The 21,551-nt window shown below is 45.9% G+C and overlaps 1 protein-coding gene across 4 annotated transcripts in view; it reads right to left on the bottom strand.

Annotated features, from left to right (window-relative positions):
• Positions 1-3,801: 3,801 nt before the first annotated feature.
• ppp1r12a (protein phosphatase 1, regulatory subunit 12A) overlaps positions 3,802-21,551 on the bottom strand; it is an 82,041-nt gene continuing 64,291 nt past the window's right edge. For 2 of the 4 annotated variants that reach the window (XM_056276065.1, XM_056276067.1), the window contains 13 exons: positions 20,207-20,371; positions 19,946-20,110; positions 18,976-19,066; positions 18,173-18,358; positions 17,835-18,000; positions 16,565-16,686; positions 16,331-16,396; positions 11,954-11,970; positions 11,627-11,762; positions 10,710-10,814; positions 10,533-10,580; positions 8,832-8,882; positions 3,802-5,713 (listed from right to left, as the gene is read on the bottom strand). In XM_056276065.1, coding sequence (XP_056132040.1) covers positions 5,627-5,713; positions 8,832-8,882; positions 10,533-10,580; positions 10,710-10,814; positions 11,627-11,762; positions 11,954-11,970; positions 16,331-16,396; positions 16,565-16,686; positions 17,835-18,000; positions 18,173-18,358; positions 18,976-19,066; positions 19,946-20,110; positions 20,207-20,371 — 1,405 coding nt within the window. In that variant the 3' untranslated portion in view covers positions 3,802-5,626. Of the gene's footprint in view, positions 5,714-7,641; positions 7,780-8,831; positions 8,883-10,532; positions 10,581-10,709; positions 10,815-11,626; positions 11,763-11,953; positions 11,971-16,330; positions 16,397-16,564; positions 16,687-17,834; positions 18,001-18,172; positions 18,359-18,975; positions 19,067-19,945; positions 20,111-20,206; positions 20,372-21,551 lie in introns of those variants that run through there. The other 2 variants (XM_056276066.1, XM_056276064.1) reach the window with 2 other exon arrangements.

Here is a 21,551-nt window from a genome sequence, read left to right as displayed (position 1 = left end):
AGGTTTTTTTTCTCAAATGGTTGTGGATTGAGACTGGTAGGCGTCTCGTGAAAAGCCCCGCCCTCCCCTCCATCTCTAACTCCCAGCAGGCCACAGAACGCGAGATAACAGACCTGTGGTCAGCAACAGGAAAGATGTTGGGGAGGAGGAATGACAATGGAGTTCAGGGTGACACATTTCCTCCAAAGTTCATGTTGAAGTAGGTCAGTAAGTGAATTCCAAACCAGTGACAATGCGTAACACAGACGGTAACCTTTAGAACCAGTAGGATCTGGTTTCACCCAGAGGAGACCCAGCAGGGTGTCCAGGGCTCCGCTTTGTTCCATGGGTCCATTTCTCTTTCCGACCGGTTTGTTGCGCCATTATGTGGCCTCCAACTGCCACCGACCTCCCCATCCCCACCCTCCACCCCCGCGCCCCGTGCCATTTGCAGGATGCCATCTGTTGACGATGGCGTGATGGCGGAGCGAGCGACGGAGTGGGTCAGCTCTACATTCGGCGCTCTCTCTCTCTCTCTCTCTCTGTGTATAGCTGAGTCAGCCGCTATAACCCTTTGTGTCTGCACAACGGCCACTGTGCTGCCTCTCCGTCACTGTACCACAAACATACACATCCAAATGTGAGGTCGGCCTGCAGGGACTGGAGCCCCGGCTCAGCCAAGATCTCAACTGTGAGGTCTGTATTCAGCAACGACCCCCACCCCACCCCCACCCCCTCTCCGTCAGCCTCTCATGCACCTGCCGCTTTAATCACGATGCTTTAATTGAGTGTGTTGTGTTTCTTTGTCCGAGCTGACAAGTCGGCCGGTGTGCAGGCAAGGCTGAGTTGTCAGACCGTCAGGATGCCTGTTTGTAATTGGAGTGGCCTGTGGGTGAAATGGAGGGACACTGTACAGACAGCAGACTGCTCACCTAGTGTGACTAATTCTTAGTGTGTGTGTGTGAGTGAGTGAGTGAGTGAATTGGGGGGGTTTGTAATTGGGGAAGGTTTGGTTGGGGCTGTGTGCTCTTCTGTCCCAGCACAGAACAGCTAAAACTGCTGGTAAGTACGGCGAGAGGAAGAGGAGATTAGGCCACGGGAGTGGAAAATGAGAGGAGAGGATCAGTGTGTGTGTGTGTGTGTGTGTGTGTGTGTGTGTGTGTGTGTGTGTGTGTGACAGGAGTAGCGGGGACCTAATTCCTTCAGTATGGATGATTTCCAACCTAGAAAAGAGCAGCACATCATCTCCATGGTGGAGCAGCTGTCAGGAATCAGAGAGACAAGCTAGCAATCATGGGCTTGACTTTTTTCTCTTTTTCTCCCCCCCTTCCCTTCCCTTCCCTCCCCTCCGCCCCGAGCTCCTGCTGAAACTTGTCAAGGGGAATATTTCCAGTTTCGGTGAAGCCATAAAGTTGAGGTTCGAGGCTTAAAATAGAATCAAAGGGAAGCCTGTAGATGGATTATGTGTTTACAACGTGTTCCCGTCGGCGAGCAGGACTAAGAGGGGGACCAAACACTTGCCGCCCGTTAAGTGACCTGTTCAGATGGGAGACCCGGAAACGCATCCATCAATGCATAAACACACGATTCGCACGCGGGTATGGTCATCCTGACACCCTTCGCCCCCATCCACCATCTTGTAGCGAATTGGGGGGGGGGCAACCACAGGAGCCGCCGCAACCGGGACGCGAACCCGTATCTCCCGCACCGGGGGAGACATCGCTAACCGCTGGACTTAAGGGTCCAACCCGTTACATTGTCCCGCTTACTTCGGGAATCGCCGCTGCCAGGACGCGAACCTGGGTCTCCCACACCGCAAACGACTACGTTAACCAGTGCACTGAAGGGTCCAACCCGTTAGCGAAGGGCCAACGTGTCTACTTATCCATGCACGTAACACTATTCTAACGACCACGGATGACTGGACTCGCTAGCCCTTGGCTGACGGGTCGGACCCTTTAGTGGACTGGTTAACGTAGTCGCCCGTGGTGCGGGAGACCCGGGTTCGTCCCGGCTGCGGCGGTTCCCGGCTGCCCCCCCTGAATTCGCTACACTGGTGTCAGAAGTGGGACGGTGAGACCGTGAGGCCACCGGAAGTGCGTGCGCCCAGAGGCGTGATGGGGCTGATGGGGCAGTGTAACGACCACTGATGACTAGACTCTCTAGCCCTTCGCTAACAGATCGGGCCCTTTAGTGGACTGGTTAACGTAGTCGCCCGTGGTGCGGGAGAATCGGGTTCGCGTCCCTGCTGCGGCGGCTCCCGACTGCCCCCCTGATTCCGCAGCATTATCGTCCAAGTTAAAAAAAAAAAACAGCCAGTAGATCCGCGGTTTGTACGGGTGCCGAGATGACATGGCCCGCTATGCCTTTGAGTTTGGTGAACGACACAAAGGCAGCAGCATTAATGAAAACCATGTGTTACCATGGTGCTCTGTGGTCCGTCTTTAAGACCATCAAGAACAAGACCACTTTGCGGTCCAAGCGGTCTTGTTCTTGTTATCGTCGGTCAAGCTCCTGATGAGGACGGCGTGCTCGTGCTTGGCCGAGGAGGCCCGTGCGTGTCAACACGAAGACGCTAACAAACCAGACGCGGGGCCGCTGATCGCGCGCTCGTGGAAAAGGCGAATGGCGACGCGTTAAGTCCGTTCCCATGACTACCATCAATTACGGCACGATACCGCCGCTCGCGTCCGACCCTCAAAAACTCTGCCACGGACCACAGGCAGCGTTACACGTGGTTCCGTGACCTGCCCACCGCCCCAGAGTAGCCCGACTTTCAACAGATCCCTGTGAAACCAAGCTAGAAGAAGTTAACCGGTCAGATTTCCATACGTGGAAAACTCAATTTTTTTTTGTTTTGGGGGGGGGCGGTTGTTCTCGGGGCAAATCTACACTGCGTTTGTGATATTTCTTACTTGTGTGCAAATATCCTCCTGTGTTGTGTCCCACAGCATTTACTCAATAGCCATTGCTCTCTGGAAAGGTGATTAAACCCTGAGGTGAATCACCGGCGGCAGAAAAGTGGAGATCATTCGTGGTGATTTCTGGTCTGGGGACTGGGGAGGAAAAGGTAATTGAGAAAAACTTCACTGCTTGGCTTCCAGTATGAAAAGTTTACATCTAAATTTTCGTTTCAAACAACTTTGAGACGGCAAATTGACAAAGAATGACGTAAAAACAACCAATGTAAAACGTAAAAACTACATCTAGTTTGTGTGTGAGCTTGTTGTAACAGCTATGTGATCCACACTAGGGCTAAATTTAGCATATTAATGTCAAGTGTGTAGTAAAGCTCTGTGTGAAACGTTAGTCACACAACAGTTACCACAGTTTAACATTGAGCGGCCACTGAAGACTACTAAAACTACTGTGCAACGATCTCCTGTCAAGTCGAGTGGCAGTAGGCACGGCCTTGCGCCATCTAGTGGCCGAATGCTGCATAGACACACAGAAATGGCTGTCATTCCAGTCTGTAATAGAATGGCAACATGCAAAAGATGGCAGCCTCCTAAAAAGGCAAATAAAAAGCTTTTCCTGGTCCACCACCGAGAACAATTCACACAAATACATTAAATCAGTTTCCTCTTAAAGTCAAACTTGCAAGAGAAAGTGTATATTTGAAGGTACAGCAGAACAGGTACTAAAATTATTAGGGACTAGAAAATTGTCATTAACACCTGATCTATTCTCAAAACAGATCTTAATGTGTCAAACACCCTTATAATTTGCATGTTAGTGCAAAGTGTAAACGCCAATATTCCTGCGTCTGATGAAAGACTCCAGCTTATTCCGACTTCACAAAGGAAACCAAGCGCAGGAACTTTACAATGTACAAGTTTATTTTTAATGAGCTCTTCAGTGGTTGGTAGTCACAGCACAGCTTGCATGTATGAAGCCACACACCTATTTTACAAGACAACGGAAAAAAGTAAAAAGAAAAAAAAAACATTAAAAAAAAACTGAATCAAAGAATAGATGGTCAACAGTCCATCTGCAGCGACTTTATTTTCTTCTTCTAAAATATATTTAAAAGGCCACTGAAATGCATAAAATGTGTTTTCAGATGCATGGACTATTTGATGGTGGCAAGTTGTTTTAACCTGACATCGAGATTCCTCACATGGCATTGACAGTGCATGTAGACATTGTTAAAAAAAATAAAATAATTTTTTTTTCAAAAAATGGACTCTTGTTAGCGATACCTAAGTTTTTTTTTTTTTTTAGTGACAACACCTTGGCTATAATACTACCGCTTAAAAGGAAAAAAAATGAACAGCACTCTTCCAAAGATACTGGATACAATGTGTGAAATGTAGTGAAGCAATTATATTATTTAATCTCACAATTATGTGAACACTTTTTTAAACTGGAAAAAAAAGAAGCACTGAACACTGCCAGCCAGCCCTTTAAGGGGGAGGCCCTACTTGTAATCCAATGTCTTTAGACTATTAAAGAAAATAATTAAAAACACAACTTTTGTCCTCTGGAATTTGTATAATTTTAATAGTAACAGACAGGAACCATAAACGCATGCCATGTGCTGGTCTCAAAACAATACATACAGGTATATACAGCATCACTCAGTACCTGCTAAAATGAAGTGAGAAATACAGAGTATAAACCGACTACACTACAAACTAAAAAGAAAAAAAAAACGGGAGGAGGAAGGTGAGCGATGGAAGCGGTGGGAAGAGTGAAAATCCTACTTGTGATGGACTCATTAAAGCATTTTTTTTTTAAAAATAAAAAGAAGAAATGCATATTGCACATACAGTGAAAGCTTAAATTCCACCAGGTCCACCTCGTTTCTGTAAAGCGAGAATTCCTTTTTTTCCCTCTTGGAGGAACACGCAGAGAGGAACATTAAGAAGAGGAGGCTCCGTGGGGGGTCGGTGGTTGTGGTGGATTGGGTGTGGGAGGGTAATATTGAATCAGTGGCAATCGTTTGGTCACCGGGGGGGGGGGGGGCAACAAAGACTTCTTTTGCTAAAAGGGGCAGAGCCTTCACATGGGGCAGAACTGGCACTTAAAAGGGGAGGGGGGCTTAAGGGGGGAAACTGCACAGCACACAACACTTACACCGGAAAAAGGAGCAAGAACAACAAAAAAAAAACAAAAAAATTGCGTCAGCTAAGAGATTGTGGCACAAATAAAATCTGGTGTTGGATAACTTCAGTGACAGCCAAGAGAGAGAGAGAGGGAGAGAGCGAGAGAGAGCATGAGAGAGAGGACGAGAGAGAGAGAGATTGATGCAAGTGTTTCTTTTGTTATGTACAACTAAGGCTTATTGGTTAAATAGTTTTCAGGTTTCCCCGCCCACAAAGCTTTTAACATGCTGTTCACAACCCGTTCACTCCATTCACTCTGTAAACTCAAGTGGTTCTGGTTCTATCTGGTCAGCAGCCACAGACCCGAGTGGATTATCATCTAAGAGGAGGCAGAAAGGAATGGATGGATGAGCGGACGCTGCAGTGGTGGAGGAGGAGCAAAGGGGATATTAAGAGTTGGGGTGGTGGGGGTCTCATCTCTGATGTCTGTTGCAATTAATATCTAAATGTGCAATTCCATTAGTCACTGCCATGGGGGAGTTGGGGTGGGGTGGTGCAGAAGACGGGCAGTGGGGGTGGGGGGGTGGTTGGGGCATGTTCTACTTGGAGAGCTTGCTAATGACTCGAATGAGGGCTCCATTCTCATCCTTTAGTCTCTGGTTGTCTGCTTTCAAGTCTGGTAGTGTCTGAAAGAGAGAACAAAAGAGAGCGGAGAGAGAGGGAGAGAGGGTTTAGAGGAGTCTCGACAGGTACACAGTGTTGCTCACCAGTCAGTCCAGCTCTACAAACTGTTAATTGCAGCTCGTGTCAGCAACCCCGGGCCAGTCAACAGCCTTTTTTTATGTTGTTGCCATTGTTCGAGGTGAGGAGAAATGAAGCGGTCACACCACAGGACAAAGTTCCTGGTGAACAGCCATGCAGAACCGGACTGGCTGCTCACTGGCAGCTGGCAAACAAACTGCCTGGATACACAGCAGAGCAAACGAACCACTCCTTTGTTTGTCCCGTACAGGTTAAGAGGTCGATCCCATCATAATATCCACAGTGATACTCCATCACATTGTTCAACACAATGAAGGCACTGCAAAAAAAAAAAAAAAAACGAAACAAAAAAAAACAACAAAAAAAGCGTTTTTTTATCTTTACGGATGAGTATCTCCACAAGCCTTTTGGATATTGTGGATCAGATGACCCAAAATAAATGAAATTGCATGTAATAATAATAATAATAATAATAATAGCAGTGGACTTGAAGTTCACCTGTTCACTACTTCAATTTCCTGTAATGGTTCTGTAAGTTAGCTGCGAAATAATTTTAAATAATTTTCAAAAGTTCAATCAGGCAGTAAAATCCTTCACGAAAATTATTATGGATATTTCTGTGTGAGGAATGTGAATCGTGTTTTACAAAGTACACTGGATCAGTCAGCATTTCCTTCTTTGCGCTGTGGTTTAAAGCCGGCACATGCAACCAAAAAAGTACACCAGCCAAATTGTTTTCAGGGGTCCACCACTTGAACGTGGCGCCAAGAAACAATTCCGGAAATTGAGCAAAGTCACGGTCAAATTAAACGGTCTCATACTGACTACAAGTCAGTCAGCCTGTTAATTTACCAAACTGTGGAACGGACGCGGCAAAGCGTGTGGCATGGAGTGCAGAGACTGTGCACGTTTTTCCTTCCAACTAATCCCTCCACGAGGTGATTTCACCGACTGATCGGCAACATCAACTGGTGTGATGAGTGGCTGGAAGGAAAACCTGGATACTCCCGGCACTCCCACTGACACGTGGCCGCGTTTGATTGGCCCCGGCCCAACAGAAGGTAGTATTTTTACTGTGTGGTGAACACAGCTCTTGTTACACCTGTATTCATGCTACGCATGTCACCACACGCAGTCGCCTCAGGACTCTGATTTCACAGATGACGTCAACAAACTTTGTCGATTAAGAACGCTTCATCTTCATACACGTGGGCCACAAGCTGACAAAGGAAAAAGAAAGCCACAACATGCAAATAAGCCAGAACAAGCCAAATTAAACCACTGCACTCCCTGATGGAGGCATCCAAACCAGGATCTATACAAAAAAAGGGGCACTTTCCTTCTCAGTGCTTGTGTATGTGAGTTTGTTCACGAAATCACACCCGCAGCCATTACACTTACGAGTCAACCGTATTGTTAATATTATATTTGGGAGGGACTTCACTGCAGTAATGCCCCAATATCTGCCAACCTAAAAGGATACTTACCAGATACCTTCTCCACAGAACATGTTCATACTACTCCTTGTGGGAGTGTAATCGTGTTGGGATATTTTGCTTCTAAAGCATTTGATATGCACTGTAAAAGGAAAGCGCCCTGCTCAGTAAAACAAAAAACAAGAACACCCTCCCCAATCTAAAAAACCAAGACGCCTGGGGAGGCAGAGGGGTTGGAGAAGGGAGAGTCAGACACCACGATGGGTGGGCGGCTGGGCACCTGCCTGTCTATGGGTGCGGGGCGGTGCGCAAATGGAGCATGAGAAGGGTGGGTTTAGGGGTGGGTGAGGAGGAAGTAGAGGAGTAGAAGGAGAAGATGGACGGACTGACGGACGGACGGGTGGGCAGACGTGGCTTTAGAGGTCAACAGCGGGCAGCTGGCTGCAGGCGGACTCGGAGAGCTTTGCCACCACGCGGGCCAGGGCCCGGTTCTCTGCCTGCAGCCGCTCCTTAACCTGCCGGAGAGCCTGAACCTGCTTTACCTGTGGGAGGTTCTGCAGGGGAGGAAAACAACCACAACGGGGGGGGGGGGGGGGAGTGGTGGAGAGGGAGAGATAGTGGCAGAATAGAAGAGGGGCAGAACAGGAAAGGGGGGGCAGGGGTTAAAGTATTCAAGACAGAGAAAGTTAGGAAAGAGGGGAGGAATTAGGGAAAGACAGAACAATGAAAATTAACAGAGAAAGGGACTGAGAGAAGAGGGAAAAAAGGAAAACAGAAAAGGAAAGACTGTTAGAAAATGGGGGACAGCGTTTGGAAACTGTAGGAATGATGAGCGCTTTCTGGTCGGGCTATGTGTGAGCCCAGCAGAGCAGAATAGAGCGGGACACAGATAAGATCAGCCGGCTGCCGCGACCTGGAAATAAATCCACTGCATTATTACGGTGCTGGGAACAAAGCTCGCTGACTAGACCTTCATGGACCCGGGTATCCCACCCCCTCTTCTTTCCTCAACCCATTTCCCAGAAAAGGAACCTTTAATTGGACATCTCTTTGGAAGAGCTTATGTATTATGTCAACAGTTGAGTGACTTGAAATGTGTCCAGCACAATTTAAGGGACACGTTCAAAAATAACCAAGTGGATTGGGGGGGGGGGGGGGGGTCACTGTCTAAAATAATGAGTGGCAATGAGGTCGACTGGATTTTTAAACTTGTAGCAGGACTAATGGATAAAAGGGAAGCTCTGAGCACTCAAACAAACTTATCACCATTTATGAACCCATATTTGAACTCAAAAGACAAGCTGTTTGCAAGCATTACGTGTGCGACTTAATCAGGCATGGCGTGCAATTATGACTCGTCTATGTTTGGGCGCCATTACAACAATGATGACTCAACATCCATTTTACATGGAACCGATTAACCAAACCAACCCATTGCATTTTGATGGGCACACTTTAAGTACTATAAGGTCGCAGACAGACAGGTGTCAGGATCGAGCTTTACTTTTCTTCCCTAAAGCCAAAAGTACCGACCAGATAGTAGCGGAACCCCGCTGTCTGAACAGACACTTATGTGTTATCAATCAAACATAAAGAGAGATACTACCTTGAGTTCCTCCTCCATCTCAGAGATCTTCCTTTCTAGAGCTCTTCTTTCCTGTGACAGGAAGGGGGGGGGGGACAATAATTAACTCTGAATTTACAGAAGACGTACAGGCAAGAGGAGCATCACACAAACACAGGCTCAAAACACAGGGCGTATTAGACAGGTGATGTGAGAGAGAGGGTGAAGGTGTAGCCATAACACACACGTGAGCACACGTGAGATGGTGAGGTGTCTGTAAGCCGCAACCTGACGAGTTTGCCTGTCAAAAGTGTGCCATACAAAACTACTATTAACCAGAGAGGTAGGCTTATATAGCCATCCATTATCCAAACCGCTTATCCTGCTGTCAGGGTCACAGGGATGCTGGAGCCTATCCACAGGGCCATCACACACACACACACACACACACACACACACACACACACACACACACACACACACACACACACACACACACACACACACACACACACACACACACAAACCTAGGGACAATTTAGTTCATCCAATTTACCTGACCTACATGTCTTTGGCTTGTGGGGGGAAACCAGAGCCCCCGGAGGAAACCCATGCAGACACGGGGAGAACATGCAAACTCCACACAGAGGATGACCCGGGACGACCCCCAAGGTTGGACTACCTCTGGGCTCGAACCCAGGACCTTCTTGCTGTGAGGCGACCGCGCTAACCACTGTGCCACCATGACGCCCTGGCCTATATATTCAGATTTAAATAATCAATGGTGTTTTCTTAAACAAAATCTAAAAGATGCTAAACGCCAGGCAAGATCTTAATGGTGGAAAAGATGATGGGTTCGATGAAAAGTTAATGAAATTACTCATAGACAGCGAGCTTGGGCTGGACAAAGAAACTTGTTTGGGGGGGGGGGACCATGCTGGAAACAGTATGAAAAAGGCCATGAGGACAAGTGGTAGATGGATTATGGTCAGAAATCTGGCTGTTAGCGCACCAATTTCAAGCAATAACCAAGGATCAAGCTTAAAGATCCATGGGTGGCTATGAAGTTAGTTACCACGAGTAAAAATGATAGGCACGGATTTTCCTCAACACCATCATGACTGTCGGAGTAACGGGTGATAGAAAGCACAGTGAAATGGTAACAAGAACACATGCAGAGGTATGTTAAACACCCGCTCACCATACCACTTCTAGTCTATTGACTCACACACAACCCGAAAATGAAAAAACGAAACAAAACAAAAACAGAATAGTCTTGAGAAGTTGTGACCACACGCTGCCTCAAAAAGGTTCAAAACCAGGTGAGAGAGAAGGTGCCAGTGTTCTGGTGATGGGCAGTGCCTCCGGACACCAGCAACATGGGCATGTGTGACATGGCAGCCAGCAGCAGAGAAGGCAGACTAGTAAAAAGACTCAGATTAGGATCATACCACTGCCCAGCTGATATTGGGGCCTGCTCGTTACCTTTAGACATAAACCCATTGGTAACATGTTACCACACCGTTTTAACAAAACTACTTCAATGTTACAAAAAATAAAAAATAAAAAAAAAATTTAGAGAAAAAAAAAAACAAACTTTTGAGCTTCTTAATATTTCAGTTTAAGACATCTATGCTTAGAAAATAGTACAACAACAAAAAATCCCTTCACCAGTGATCAGATACACAGAATAATGAAAGTGGGTGGAATAGAAGTGGTGTATTAAAGTCGCTCTGCCATTACCCTTTTCTCCATTTCAAGCTGTGATCGGTCAGCGTAACGTTCCTGCCTCTGTAAACAGTGGACACAAGGTCGAGGGTTAGTGGACATAAATGGGGGGAAACATCCTGCACATCCGCACCACGTCATCGTCTTCAAAAGCCGACTCAAGTCAATCGACCGACTGAGCTGGTCATGTACCTGTGTGGCCTTCTCTAGCTGTAGCTTCAAGTCCGCCAGCTCCAGGTCCGTGTCACGTAGCTGGGCCTTCAGCTTCTCGTTCTCAGCTAAGATCTGCTCGTAGAGCTGAGGGGACAGGAAAACATGACCAAAGGTCAGTGGCAGATGTACAACTGTGTATATAAGCACAGCTGCAGAACCGTCCAAGAGGGAAAACTTGCACAGAATAATCTGCTGAGCGAGAGCTGGTAGCTCACATTAGTTCTCATCAGGTGGTGTGTCACTTTGATTCTCATTACCACAGGCTCCAAATTGTTTTTTTGGAAGGGGTAGTACACCCGCAATCAAGCCTGCCCTCTTCATCTTGGTAAATGATTATTTTGTAGGGAAACTATGAAGCCTGCGTTAATATTAGCAAAGTGTCTTTACTCATTAAAAACATCCTTCACTAAATTAAAGTTGTGTTGCCAATTATAAGTTCATTTTCATGCCAGGTTATAGCAGGTTATACCCATTTTCTTCCCTTTGATATCGCAAACAGGTTTCTATACTTAAATGACCCCTCTTCCGAGCCTCCCGGTCGCTGCTCCACCCCCTCTGCCAATCCGGGGAGGGCTGCAGACTACCACATGCCTCCTCCAATACATGTGGAGTTGCCAGCCACTTCTTTTCACCTGACAGTGAGGAGTTTCACCAGGGGGACGTAGCACGTGGGAGGATCGCGCTATTCCCCCGTTCCCCCTCACCTCTGAACAGGTGCCCCGACTGACCAGAGGAGGCGCTAGTGCAGCGACCAGGGCTCATACCCACATCCGGCTTCCCACCTGCAGACACAGCCAATTGTGTCTGTAGGGACGCCAGACCAAGCCGGAGGCAACACAGGGATTCGAACCGGGATCCCAGTCAAAGCAGACTTTTCGTGAAGACAACAGACGTACCTTCTTATAGTCAGTGGTGTCATCTCTTTCCAGCCTGCTAGAATATGGCCTCCGACCTTCACCATAGCCACGGCTACCCAGGGTGTCATTGCGATCGGAGAATGAAGTGCTGCTCTCATTCCTAAAATATGAATGACTACGTTCGGTCAAGCACTGGTAAAGCACTGGCAACGGCAGAACACGTCCTTCATTAATGCAGCTGAAATCAGCCAGTTTACAGAGTGATAGTGTAGTTACAGCATGTTGACAGTAACGTTTCAATTGCCATTACAACAAATCTATAAAGCAACAGTGATGCTCAATGAGAGGTGAATAAGTAATACATACCTAGACAGTCTGTCGCTCTAGAAGAAAACAAAAACAATACAAGTAAACATCTTCAGATGTGGTCAAATCAAATACTTTACATTCAACGCAGCATACACAAGCTTTCCTAGTGTTTACGGGCACGGCACTAGACTCATGAGATATCGCTGACTGTTGTTAACTAAGAAACGTTTGACTGATGCCGTGATGTACTTCAGTTTAACGCTCCAGAGTAGAACAACAACACAAACACAGGAATGAAATGAATTGGGCAGTTCAGTTACAGCAGCTGTTTTGGCCTCAACAGGCTGTAATAATAATAATAATAATAATAATAATAATAACGATGATAATAATGATGCCATTTCAGGTTACCTGAGCCAGAGCTGTCTCTCGGCATCCCAGCACCTGACCTTCCTATGAGGCTGCTCTCCGGCCTAAACACACACATTCCTGAACAGCTGTCAAGCCTACCACCGGCCTCGGGGCCGAGCCTCACCCCACCCCTCTTGCCTTGACAGGGGCTTCTCAAGAGTGGGGCTGGACATCAGATAAGCTGGCATGGGGGAGGTGGGCTAGGAGGCGCTCAGGCCTCCAGCTATTTTAAAATTGCACTCAGCTTCCTGAAGCAGATGGAGAGCAATTATAGAAGACAGTCCTTATGACGTAGGTCAAGGTGTTATGCAGGCCCTTTGGCCACTTATTAGTGAAGTGCAACTCTGAATAACCGCTAAGGTTGAAAACATCTGATGAGCAACATAAAAAAACAACTGAAATGCGATTCATCTACACTGCTGTTCAAGAATTTTCCATTAAAAAAAAAATCTAAGTCTGTATCAAACGAGAGGATTACTAGACTAGTTTAACTAAGTGACTACTGTGCTGAGGACGGCTGCTTTTAATTAATAGTAGCAGGCGAGACGGAAAGGGACCGAATTCCTATCCAGGCAGAGATAACGGGCCATTTCCTATTTAGTGCTCCGCCCGTATCCGACTGTATCCCTCACAACTGAGAGCCCTGCACAGTGTCTGATGTGCAGCCAGGTGGGTGACCCCAACTACTGTCTGCTTTCCACGCAGCGCTGCACAGGACGCAGGCCGGACACTCCCACTCAAACAGGAAGTCACACAGCCAAAAAGAATTCCACAACGCTGGCCTCTCTGTGGCCTGGCTGCTGTCACTTCCACCCTCCCACAGGGACCTGGTGTACATTAAACTACATCTGACAGCTTATGTATGCCTTTCCTTTTCAGTTCCTGGACTGGAATGTTTTCAGTGTTAATCCGCATGACTAGTTTCATTAAGACATGCTGGCTGTTATGAAAAATGGGGACGGATTAGACAAAAATTTCTTTGAGCGTTTAACTGCACTTACCCAAGTTTAGCAAATTACCTCAAATACTCTTTTATTCATTTATTGTTTGTTTGTTGATTTCCTCCCCAATCATACCCGGCCAATTACCCCACTCTTCTGAGCTGTCCCGGTCGTTGCTCCACCCCCTCTGCTGATCCGGGGAGGGCTGCAGACTACCACATGCCTCCTCTGATAAATGTGGAGTCGCCAGCTGCTTCTTTTCACCTGACAGTGAGGAGTTGCGCCAGGGGGACGTAGCGCGTGGGAGGATCATGCCATTCCCCCCTGTTCCCCAACCCCCTGAACAGGCGCCCCGACTAACCAGAGGAGGCGCTAGTGCAGCGACCAGGACACTGCACCAGATCCGGTTTCCCACCAGCAGACATGGCCAATTGTGTCTGTAGGGACGCCTGACCAAGCCAGAGGCAACACGGGAATTTGAGCGGGATCCATGTGTTGGTAGACAACGGAATAGACCGCCATGCCACCCGGACGCCCCTACCTCAACTACTCTTGATTTCAGGTTGTACAAAGATAAGAATATTGAATGCTCTGCCCCCCCCCCCCCAAAAAAAGTGCCTGAGAGAGCATATTATCAGTTCATAGAAAGGTAATACCCCACAAGACTGCTAGATGGAAGCTTTACAGGGAGTAAAACAAAAAGTCTGAGCCATTCTGACCAACGGAAAAGCCTCCATCATACTGTCACAACATATACATCTTACTCAGGCCACAAATCCATCTTCACCAAGCACAGACATGTCCTCACACAGCTCAGCCCAATGGGGAAAATGATCTTGAACACACTGATTGACTAAATGAAGAACTTCAATTAAAATGTTTCTTAAAAATAAAGGGAATCAAGCAATGCCAATTCCCTGCAAATTTTTTTTTTTAATCCTGATATTTGAGGAACGTTGTCCAAGTGCTTCCGAGTCTGACTGAAACGGTAATTGTGGATGTTTCGATAGTGAACAAAGGATTGTATTCTTTCGAAGACGGTTTCTTTTGTAAGTATTGGTACTATACTGACCATTACAGCTACACAGCTCCCACAAGGTTGGGGAAAAAATGGTCACTATGCGCAGACAAGTTATTCCAGACCCACACTGTCCAGTTTAAAGGAATGGATCAGCACTACTGTCTTCCAAAGGAACAATTCATGTTAAATGATCTCAAACACAGGATAGAGCACGAGTGGCACAGAGGGTTCAGATGTGTTTTTCTGCCCTCCTCACTAATCACAAAACCGTCTTTAACTTGGAAGGGGATGAGCTTGTTTGGCCCTGACTCATGTACGCCTTGACACCAGTGATCCAGATTTCCTTTCTAACCTGACATGTTTTGAAATATATATATATATATATATATATATATATATATATATATATATATATATATATATATATATATATATATATATATATACACTACCGTTCAAAAGTTTGGGATCACCCAAACAATTTCGTGTTTTCCATGAAAAGTCACACTTATTCACCACCATATGTTGTGAAATGAATAGAAAATAGAGTCAAGACATTGACAAGGTTAGAAATAATGATTTGTATTTGAAATAAGATTTTTTTTACATCAAACTTTGCTTTCGTCAAAGAATCCTCCATTTGCAGCAATTACAGCATTGCAGACCTTTGGCATTCTAGCTGTTAATTTGTTGAGGTAATCTGGAGAAATTGCACCCCACGCTTCCAGAAGCAGCTCCCACAAGTTGGATTGGTTGGATGGGCACTTCTTTGAGCAGATTGAGTTTCTAGAGTACCACATTTGTGGGGTCAATTAAACGCTCAAAATGGCCAGAAAAAGAGAACTTTCATCTGAAACTCGACAGTCTATTCTTGTTCTTAGAAATGAAGGCTATTCCATGCGAGAAATTGCTAAGAAATTGAAGATTTCCTACACCGGTGTGTACTACTCCCTTCAGAGGACAGCACAAACAGGCTCTAACAGGTACTATTTAATGAAGATGCCAGTTGGGGACCTGTGAGGCGTCTGTTTCTCAAACTAGAGACTCTAATGTACTTATCTTCTTGCTCAGTTGTGCAACGCGGCCTCCCACTTCTTTTTCTACTCTGGTTAGAGCCTGTTTGTGCTGTCCTCTGAAGGGAGTAGTACACACCGGTGTAGGAAATCTTCAATTTCTTAGCAATTTCTCGCATGGAATAGCCTTCATTTCTAAGAACAAGAATAGACTGTCGAGTTTCAGATGAAAGTTCTCTTTTTCTGGCCATTTTGAGCGTTTAATTGACCCCACAAATGTGATGCTCCACAAACTCAATCTGCTCAAAGAAGTGCCCATCCAACCAATCCAACTTGTGGGAGCTGCTTCTGGAAGCGTGGGGTGCAATTTCTCCAGATTACCTCAACAAATTAACAGCTAGAATGCCAAAGGTCTGCAATGCTGTAATTGCTGCAAATGGAGGATTCTTTGACGAAAGCAAAGTTTGATGTAAAAAAAATCTTATTTCAAATACAAATCATTATTTCTAACCTTGTCAATGTCTTGACTCTATTTTCTATTCATTTCACAACATATGGTGGTGAATAAGTGTGACTTTTCATGGAAAACACAAAATTGTTTGGGTGATCCCAAACTTTTGAACGGTAGTGTATATATAAAAACTCGACTGATCTGCGGCAGAAACTGGTTTTGGTTTGCAAGGTCACCTCTGCAACGGGACAATCACAGGAAGATGGAAATTGGTGGGGGGCATTAAAATTCAAAAGGGCGCAGGGAGAGGAGGGGAGATAAGGGAAGGAAGGGGAGGAGGTCTGACTTGCACAGAGCACAACAGGCCAAATCAAAAGAGTAGTGGTACTTGGCGTGGCCTCGACTGCACTGGGTGGGAGAAATAAAGGACTATAACGTACAAAAGCTCACACAGGGTCAAAAACGAAAAGATAGTTGAGCCATACAAGACAAATGATAGCACTATCTGGATCTGGACAATGGAGAACAAAGTACCCGTTTAAAATGCAGTATTCACATCTACTCTATGATCTGTGTGTGTGTGTCCGCTGAGGTTACCTGAGGCTCCCCCTTAGTGCTGCCTTCCTCCGAGTCGGACTGCTGGTCAGGGTCATTTTCATCACTCTGAAATCAAAATCGCAGACAGAAGGTCACTCACCGCTTCTCCTTCATCCTAATCCAAATTATTAAAGCGGGACGCTCAGATTTCCCCTCAGTATATTAAAGCATTATACTCAACAGTGCCATGAATCATTATGGGGCTGAAGTCATTGAACATCTGAATGATCTTACGTCTTGGGTCCAGAAGGAAACCCCGGTGGAGCGCCTTTTCTCACGTGGCCGCCGGCGGTCCCGTATGGAGCGGGGCTGGGACCTGTCCTCGCCCTCTTTCTCCTCCTCTTTTTTGTCCATTTCTATCCATGATGAAGATTCACAAACAGCATATTAGTTGACAGTCTTGTCAAATCAGCCAAATGTTTACATCTATTTCATCCCCAGGGCAACGACAACAGTTCTAGCTGTAAAACAGTAATCACCGGGGTGGAAGAAATGCACCAATTACATGTGTAAAATGTTTCTTCAGACTGCTTTTTCCACCCAACACCCTTTTCTCTCTCACGAGTTAGCAGTTTTCTCTCATGAGTTAGCAGCTTCACAGCATGGTTGCAGTGTATGTGGCGACCCCTAATCATCTGTAGTGTGACTGTCCAATTAAATGCCATGCAAAAACACATTCAAACTGAATTAATTCAAAATAAAAAGAAAATATAAAACCACAAATTACAGCGACGCGAGAGGCCTGAAAAACTTGAGTATGGTAAGATTTGTAAAATCAAGTACCATGTCCTTTGCAACTAAAGGACATTCTCCGGTTGGGGTGACATTAGAATTCAATTCATGATCTGAAATTCTGGCCTTTTTTTCCCCCTATTTTGAAACAAAGAATGCCTACAGAGAATCCTACTAGGAATGCAAACTTTAATTACGGAAAAGTTCGAGTTAAGCCAAATATTTATTCAACTGCACTGGGCATATTCAGGACAACAATGGTGTTGGCTTCATTTCAAGGGAAACATTTGGTCTTTGAGTACAGAGTGGTTACTGCTTCCTTCAATGGGTCCGACTAAAGTTGCCTTCTACTTTCCCAGAGATCCTCCATGGCTTTATCCTTTCAGCAGAGCTACTTAATTTAAAAGGCAACCAAATCCCCTTTTCTTCTCCATGCCCTTAATTAGCAAGTGGCAGTGTGCCCATGGTAATCTGGAGCTGTCAGGACAAGTGCCAGGGCCAGGTAGAATTTCAGCAGGGACCTGTTTGTTTGCCTTTACACCAGAAAGGATATGGTGAAACCACTGACTTTTGGGTCGCAAATGAGGTTAAATTTCAGTAATTCAGCTCACCAAGAGACACGCCATCATCACTCCTGATGCAAACCAAATGATAGCTGCTCGCTATAAACTCTGCTTACTTATGGCCGAAGCCATGTGATTTTTTTTGGATAAATGTGGATAAATGTATAAGTGAAACAGCTCATCTCAAAACACTCATATATGTCTCTGACCTTTCTCCGTGTCCCTGGACAAACGGCTGTAGGAAGAGGTGATGCCCAACAGGCTGTTGGGCCTGTTGAGGGAGCTGGAGGACAGGGTGGTGCTGGAGGAGGATGGGGTGGAAGCAGTGCTGACCGAGGAAGTGGTGGAGGTTGTGGAAGAGGAAGGCCGGTAGCGCTGGTAAGTCAAGTGGGACAAAAAGAAAGAAAAAAAATAGTTGAAGAGAACATTGGTCCAAAACAGCAGCAACCACAGCCGCTCTCGATACAAGCAGGCTTGGTAGTTACTCTCCATGTATTTTGCACAGGTCATGGAGTTAACATTGACGAAGCCCACAGGTGTCACATACCTCTTCAAAGCTGCGGTACCTCGACCGGTAATCATCTTCCTTGGTCTCCGTCTCCTTCTTGTCTTCCTGCTTCTCCTTGTCCTGCTTCTCTTTGTCCTCCTTCTCCTTCTCCTCCTCCCGGCTACGCACCGTGCGGCTCCTGCCAATGGTCTTCTCTGCCTCTTGGAGGTCAGTCAGGGTCACACCCTGGAAGAGGAGAAAGACTTCCAAGTTGTTTACAAGTTGCCATTTCAAATTCTTGGGTGAAACTACAAAATACCAGCCTCCGCTTAATTATGTGAGGGAGGTTCACGCAGGTTTATAACCAAAACACTCAAGTTCACATTAGCTTAGCTGTTTAAAGACAACACTACAGTGTTTAACCAGAGTGTCATATTAATTTTGAAGCGCACTAGTAACAGCAAAGTCAAGCTGAGGAATTTGAAGAGAACAGGAAAAGGCATACATTCTGTCAGCTTGTAAGCACTTCATAAAACAGTAAGCAAAGGATGCCAGAGAACAGAAAAAGTTTTGCTTTAACAACTTTCATTTATATTTAACACCAAGAGCTAAAGCATTCACTGAGAAGGTTTTATTGCGTTACATGATGGAGCTTGGACTACCGTAGCCAAACCGAAACAAGGAATACAGAGTATTACAACATTCATCGCCGTTCTGTTTTGAAGAAGAGTTATGAGGTTTATTTATAGGTCACTATGAATTATATGACTTAAGTGGCTAAATAGAAAAGGTGGAGTAAGGAACTTGGATGAAACAGTACAGACTGCATCAGAGCAGCAAAGTATGTTGAACTCTGAGCTAACCTGGGTGGACCTCCTGGACTGCCGAGCCTGTCTGGATCGGGCTTTCCTCTGGGACTCAGACTCCTCATCTCGCACAGGCGTCAGGTAAGACCTTACACACATGCACACAAAAAGAGAGAAAACACAGATCTCTGGCATTACATTAACTTCGAAATAGGACTTTTCATCCCAATATTAAACCCTCAAGACCCTTATTTCTCATTTATCCTTTCCTTTAATCTCTATGGCTGCTTTAAAAAACCTTTTCAAACAAAATGACTGCTGGGATAGGCTCCAGCATCTCCGCGACCCTGAGAGCAGGATAAGCGGTTTGGATAATGGATCGATGGATGTGTGATTAAGATTCATTTTACCCTATCCTACGCTGTGGTAAGGTAATATCAATTTATTTTCCAACCTTTTGTTACAAGGTATCACATAAACTGGAGGAAATGATAAGTTCAACTTCAACAGTGAGGGATTCTAGTTCTTTCTCCCATTCTGGGATATGCCTCTGCAAGCCATGTAAAAGCATGAACTCATTCACTCATGAGCCAGGCCTCAGCCTTGAAAAACATGTTGCTTCTGCCCATCTTCCTTATAAGGACAACTCAGCAGAGCAACAAGGGCCTCTTGATGGCCCTGCCCCACACCCACGACAGGTGGCTTATTTCACCACTGTCACGGGAAGAAAAGCTCTCCAACCCAGTAAAACACACACACGTGCACGCCAGTCTGTACACATACTTCACCTCTCTCCAACTCCCTCTTCGTTTCTCTCTCTCACACACACACACACACACACACACACACACACACACTTTCCCTCTCCCCAGAAAGCGGTAGATCCCACATCTTTTTCACAAGCAGGAAACACATCCGGCTCCTATGAGCCCTGGTTAACTGACGGGTGAGCGTACTTGTCAATGTGTTTCCAAATGTATAGGGAACGGGGAATGCGTGCGAGCATTCGGTGGGGGTGAGATGTTACCTGCGTCTTTCCCTGCCGTCGGAACCAATGACAGTGCCAGTGGAGGTGGTGGTAGATGCGGTAGTGGTGGAGGACGTGTGTGTGGTGGAGCCAGTGTTTATGGTGGGGATGATTGCTGCTGACTCCTTCTCCTTTTCCCGCTCAGCGCTCTCCTCTGTCCAGTACCTGTTTCACATCAGGGTGCGTGGGTGTTTGACAAGCACTGCATTGGAACTGACGTGTTTGTGTGTGTACGCATGTGTTTACAAAGCCTGCATTTACCTGCTGGTGAGACTGGTGGAGCCGCTGCGGGTGGAGGAGGAGCCCAGGCTGGAGAGCAGGCCACGGTGGCCCGTGGGTGAGGTAACGGATGAGGTGGTGGTGGTCGTGGAGGAGGAGGAGGTGGTCGAGGAGCTCAGATCCTCGTGTCTCCTGCCAAACGAGCCACTGAGGATCACATACACACATAATATGAAGTATAGTCAGCCGAGGAGGGGAGAGTGGGAAGGAAGAAGAGCCATACCATTATGGCTATCATCATACCTTTGAGTATTTCGTGATTATGAAATCAAGATAACCAGTCATTTGTTCATATTTGACAGCTGGAATGCAGAGTTGGAAAGAGCCGTTTCTCTCTACAGGCTGGCAGTATACTGACATTAACCACAGGAGTTGGAATCATAACATTTCCAGCTAACGGTGGTTTAGATGCCTGGAGAAGTGAGCCTGCTTCGCATGGCGGCAGGCTCGGCTCAATGTGAATATGTTCACCAGAAGCCAGTCAAGTTAAAAGACACAGAAGGCTTAAAACATTATTAACACTAGAACGACCAAGGCCAAAGTTTAATAACTTTGTGAGAGCGAGAAAAAAAAAAAAAAGATAGACCTGCCGCTCCCTGAGTGCTCCTAAAATTGCATATATTTGCAATAAAATTAGTTTTAGATCAATTGCACAACAAAAAAAATGTATGATAAAATCTACCTAAAACAACCATGAGCCGTCAAATAGACGGCTCGTAATCTGTGCACGATTGTGCGCGTCATGTCACTAATTATGATGTGTGTTGGTCGCGTCATTTCCTTCGTGAAGTTCATTGCTCTGTCCTAGAAACACACTAGCGTTCTCCAGTACAGAGAAATAGTCTAAACTTGATTTCTGATTACTGCTAACATGTCTGGTTACAGACGCCGTTTCAGGCGCACCATGACTACCACCGAGGCGTTGCAGTATTTACAGGCATTGGACAGCGGCGATTTTAAGTTGTTAAAATGTTAATTTTGGTGTCAGTTAGTTTCCTAACAGACATACTAACATATGTAATGGATTAATATCTCAACTGGGTATTTATCTTGACAGAATATAGAGTTTAAAAACTGGCGGTCATTTTGACGGCCCATGGTCGTTTTAAGTAGGAGTGAGATCCCGGTCGTTCTAGCGTTAAAACAGTGGGGAAAAGAAAGCTATGATCTTGAGCTGCTTCAGTCTCACTGTGGAGGCTACACTGCAGACAAAACCTGGAGCTGCATCATGAAAAATGAAATGGACAATGTATTTTTAGATGTTTTCAAGAAAAACAAGGCTACTGCTTCCCAATAAGCTTCATCCAACAGCAGCACTAGAAATGTT

This window comes from Lampris incognitus, chromosome 3 (genome assembly GCF_029633865.1).
Source record: "Lampris incognitus isolate fLamInc1 chromosome 3, fLamInc1.hap2, whole genome shotgun sequence".
Taxonomy (NCBI): Eukaryota; Metazoa; Chordata; class Actinopteri; order Lampriformes; family Lampridae; genus Lampris; species Lampris incognitus.
Note: the sequence above shows the minus strand (reverse complement) of the source record. Positions and strands in the feature narration are given on the sequence as shown.